The sequence below is a fragment of the Penaeus chinensis genome, chromosome 38 (genome assembly GCF_019202785.1).
Source record: "Penaeus chinensis breed Huanghai No. 1 chromosome 38, ASM1920278v2, whole genome shotgun sequence".
Taxonomy (NCBI): Eukaryota; Metazoa; Arthropoda; class Malacostraca; order Decapoda; family Penaeidae; genus Penaeus; species Penaeus chinensis.
In genome coordinates, this window is record NC_061856.1 from 26,543,691 (window position 1) to 26,548,690 (window position 5,000).

Consider the following 5,000-nt stretch of genomic DNA (forward strand, 5'->3'; position numbering starts at 1 on the left):
ACATTGACTGGATAAGGGTTGTTATGGCCAAACAGGCCAAGACTCTCCAACAAAATAGACCTTATGGGTAGGTCATGTCTACATAAGGTAATCTTGGCAATATTGGTTTAGGACTTACAGCACCTTCTGGGAGGAATAGTGTAGGACTGTACTGATACTGCATCATTGTCAACACAGCAGGCAAGTAGGTTGTTCTCAAGTAGGTTGACTAATCCTTGTTGTAGATAGAGCATTCAGCCAGGGAGATGGATACAGTTCTGGTAAACCTATTCCTGCCCAGTGAGGCTGGGCAGGAATAGGTTTACCAATGAGGTCAACCCTGGTAGATAATGCATGAGCTTGGGATGAAACTGTAACAAGCAGTAAACTATCAGGATGGTTGTGGAAAAGAACCTTTGCCCATTTGTTTTTGGAGACCTTCTTACAATAAGTGGCTGTTGGGGGAATCATCCAACATTAGACAGTATAAAAAAAAATTAAAAGCCTTTCCCAACTATGCATAAAATTCTGCATAAAGTTTGGCAAGGCTGGAGGACATTCGCATGCACTGTTCCATCATGTCTGGGCTATTGTCCTGCTAACAGCCTAGCTCCTAAGACCTCATCGTATTTGCTAGAACCCCAGCTCTCGAAAAGATTAGGCATCATCCAGTGGCAGTAAAGTCTTTGCCACGACATGATACCATGTCACCCAGTGTGATTTCTGCTAACAGTGCAAGAACAACACTATGAAGAAAAACAAAAAGAAAGAAGAAAAAAGTAGAGCCATATGCATAAATAACAGCCTGAATACAGTATAAAAATGGCAACCTCAGGATTAGTCTCTCCCTGGACCTGTAACACCTCCATGTCAGGGAGCTGGCTGAAGGTGGGATATGATCTCATCTGGTGCACTGCAGGCAACAGTTAGCCCCTAAAGTCCTATTTACCACAAATGTGACTATCATGCTCTACTATTTGCCACATTTTTCTACAACTTTGTGCTGGATATATGATAATGATCTATGAACTTTTAGGTGTCTAAAATCAAGTTCTTGCAATGCTAGGAAGTAAAATGAAACTTGAAATATCTACTCTTTTCTGCAGACAAGCTCACTCACATCATTTCTCAGCAGGGCAAAGTCAATTTCTTCAATGTCTGGCAATGGTGGAATTTCTCCTTCTGAGACACTCTCCTCAAAAGATTGGAAGATGGTGCAGAGGCGTGCATAGTTATACAAGATAAATGCAGATTCTGAAAAAAAGAAAAATAATTCCAGTTGAGCTTGGGTAGGTTACACCATCACATGAAAACGAAAACATCTATATATATAAAAATCATCAACTTCTACAATCAGATTTTGCTGGATCTGGATGCTTCGCTGCCTGCATGGGACCCAAAATTCAGGCATTAGGCGTACTTGAGTGGCGACTCTTACAGGCATGTAGCTTGTAGGCCTAGCCCCCACGAAACACACTCCTTTACAATGCTATTATCTCATTTTCTGCTGAAGTGTTTCTCTTTTTATTTGTTATTTTCCAGTGTCTATATTTGTTATATGATATGCTGTTTCCAGAAACTCCATATCATCTCTCTGTAAGTAGTCCATAACTCAGTGCAGTAATATTTATTTGCTATTAATTGAAAACTTTCTGCCAACATCAACAGAGATAGGATGATGCTTGGGGTGAAGCCCATGGCTAAGGAAGTTTTTTAGTTCATAAGGTGATGTTTGTGGATTCCCAGAATGGATAATAGTTAAAACAAATAAATGTGTAAGACATCAAAGGTCATACAGTATCATGACAAAGTACTGAGATAAAAAGGAGTTAACAAATGGAATGGAATGGAATGGAAGGATAATGGGGAAGGAAGTGGGAAAGGTGATGTTTTGGGGTGAGTGGGAGGAAGAGGGAGGGTAGGGAAGTCAGAAATAAAGGTTTTCTTGCAAGGAGGAGAAGAGGGGATAGATCTCCATGGGGCAGAGGAAAAAGTGGGTATAGGAGAGGATGGGGTGGAACGTTTAGATTGTCTAATGTGACAGGTAGAGTGAAGAAGAGGAGGAGGGGTAGGCATTAGGGAACTGGAGTATCTGGATTTAGACTGAAAAGGAATCTGCCAGGGGAAGAGAGGAAGTAGAGGTAGGATGATCTGAGGCAGGGGGAAGAGATACTGGGGGAGATGCTAAAACATCTTGAGAAGATGGGAAGGGACCAGAGCAAAGGCTGGCTGGGTGGCCAAACACCAATATTTCTGACACTGACAGGAAAGAGGTCAATATGGATGGATAGGGCAGGACACTACACTAATATTAACTTCATGGGGGGGATTATGTCTATGAAAGCTAATCTTGACAATATTGGTGTAACTTAACAAGGCTGGCAAGCAGGTTGTTTTCACAGTTTGACCAGTCCTTGTCATAGCCAGCACAATCAGCTAGGGAGACGGAAATAATCCAGGGGAGGAGTGAGGTTGGGCAGGAATAGGTTTGCCTGTGAGGTCAGTCAGGGTATATAGAGCAGAAGCCTGGGACTCAAATGTAACTGTGAAAAGGCATGAATGAGCGGAACGATTGCAAAAGGAAACTTCGCCTCCTTGTTTTTGGGAGACATTAATGGTAAAGGAGGGTACTGTCAATGTAAGGGGTTGTAGGAAGGATCGCAAAGAACCGATTCGCCTTGGCTCAGATCAGTAGAGCAGTAGAAGAACTAGGGCGGCAGGAAGATGGGGTGGTACAGAGTGAGTTAGTACTGTGGGGAGGAGGACAATGGGGATGAAGAATAGTAATAAGGGGGAGAAGGTAGACAATGAAGACTATACAGCAGATGGAGTGGAAGATGTCGGAAGCAAGGAAAGGGTGCATTCTGAAGCTTGAGTATAAGTAATGACCCATGAGGATGATTCAGAGTGGACAGAGCTGACAGCAATCATCGAGGAGGGGGTATTAGTATCAGTGGTCAGAGCTGTGGTCAAAGGAGAGGCAGGGATCAAGAAACCAGAGAAATCAAATTTAGATAGGCTACTTGACATTGGTGCAAGCCTTAATGCCCCTTAGTGAGAGTGTCACCCTTGGCTGTCAGCCGAGGGTGACATGAACTTTGTATTGTGAATCTCTCAGCTGAAGGATGGGGTGACAAGAATGACTTGCCACGGGAGCACAAACTTCTTTGATTATTTGGTATTTAACCCCTTGGTGACGGGTGTAGAAAACAACAAAAAAAAACTCTACATTCTGGCAATCAATGGTAACACGCTGACTTTGAGCGCGGGAGTTCGGTACTTCAAGCCGAATCACCGCCTCAGAGCGCTTTGGCACGCCGCCGCGGCGTACAGCCGCACGCCACATTTCAAGCATTTTTGTTATGACGTCCAGAGACATGACCCGTCGTGAAGGGGTTAAGAAGGGGCTTTTACATTATGTCCATTGATAAACAAGTATGGAATGTACCATCTGTGAGCCATGACTGGAAGAGTGCCGGCTCCAGGGAGGATACTATTTCCATACTCATGATCCTATTCCTAGGTGCAGTGACCAGCAGTGTAGGTTATATTACAGAAAATTGATTACAAAAAAATATTTCAAAATGACACAAATAATGATACTTACTTATCATCATTGCACCGAGTTATAGACTACCTAAAGATATGATGTGGAGTCTGTGCATGGAAGTCTATTACCATCTGGATAAATCAAATTAAATGACAAATATAGATATTAGATAACAGTAAAAAAGGTAAAAATGGTTATGCAGAAAAAAAGAAAACAACATTGCAAAGGCAGTCTTGTCACCGCAAATAAGTATTCATGTGCCTGGCCTGTAAGCCGCATAGCTGTCAAAGTGGCCTCTCAAACAAGTCTAAAGCCTATATTTTGGGCCACACGATGGCAGTGAAGCATTCAGGTCTAATGGGTTAAGCACCTCTCGAGTTCTGAGTCACACCATCCACTTCTACTTTCAGTGGAGAGCAGTGAGAGACACCAAGCATCTGGAGGCTCATGCATCTCCATGCTTGCTCCTCCAAGAACTGGCTCCATTCTGGTGTATCAATGTCTCCATGTTTCTGCATAGCTGCTCGTTTCAGTTCCTCTACCAAGATTCTGTGGAGGGAAAGTCTTTAGATATCAGAAGCAATCCTGAGAACTAGGGGAAAAAAAACATAAGAGAAGGTAATTCAACAAAAAAATAAGTAAAGAAAAAAAGACAAAGAAAGAAAGAAAAGGAATCAAAAGACTCTATCCTCATTATTTTCATGACAATTCATGATAGATGAATAAGGAATTCCATAAATTACAGATCAAAAGAAATCACCAAGAGTTATTGTTCAATGTGAAAAACTTAAAACTTACTTGCATAAATCTTCTGCTGATCCATCCCACACCTTGTTAGTTTTCATGTGAACAACTGGAGCAAAGAGATACTGGTTTGCCTTGGAAATCATGGTAGTTGGAAGTGGTTCTCTTGCAATACAAAGGCTTATCTCATTATCCTCTTCCTCTGTTGGAGTAACAGGGTTAGCTATTACTTTCTTTGGTATAAACAATGGTTGCATTTTTCTCTCTCCTGTGTGAGACATCATATTAAACCTACAATATTTCTTAAAAATTTTATCATCAGGAAGTGATGGGTAAGATTCCTCTGTGACATTTTCTATTGTATAGCTTGTTGTCTCTGTTTTTGGTTCTTTTGAGGACTTTATATTATCTTTAATGTCCTTACAAGCATCAGCTATTTCCTCTATAAGTCCCTTCTTATGGCCCTTAGGAGGCTGGAAGGAAACTGATGGATCCAGAATATCTAACATCTCCTTGAGCATACCCTTTTGCGGTTTCTTTTTTTCTCTCTCAGGTTTTGGCATGCCTCTTGCCACCAGTCTCTCAAACTCACCCCCAGCAGCACTTGTACTTGGTTCTATTGTAGGAGCACAAGGAGGACAATGTCCTGGACACTTATAAGTACCTTTACCATCTTTTTTCTGTTCACTTAATATAGGTGCAGGAGAATTTTGCCTTTTCTTTCCTC

The 5,000-nt window shown here is 41.8% G+C and overlaps 1 protein-coding gene across 3 annotated transcripts in view; it reads right to left on the reverse strand.

Moving 5' to 3' along the window:
• LOC125046250 overlaps window positions 1-5,000 on the reverse strand; it is a 14,732-nt gene that overhangs the window by 1,638 nt on the left and 8,094 nt on the right. Inside the window, exons 5-8 of one of the 3 annotated variants that reach the window (XM_047644027.1) lie at window positions 4,938-5,000; window positions 4,328-4,475; window positions 3,900-4,078; window positions 1,100-1,233 (exon numbers count right to left, since the gene is read on the reverse strand). The exon at window positions 4,938-5,000 is cut by the window's right edge and continues 148 nt beyond it. In XM_047644027.1, coding sequence (XP_047499983.1) covers window positions 1,100-1,233; window positions 3,900-4,078; window positions 4,328-4,475; window positions 4,938-5,000 — 524 coding nt within the window. Of the gene's footprint in view, window positions 1-1,099; window positions 1,234-3,899; window positions 4,079-4,327 lie in introns of all 3 variants that reach the window. The other 2 variants (XM_047644026.1, XM_047644025.1) reach the window with 2 other exon arrangements.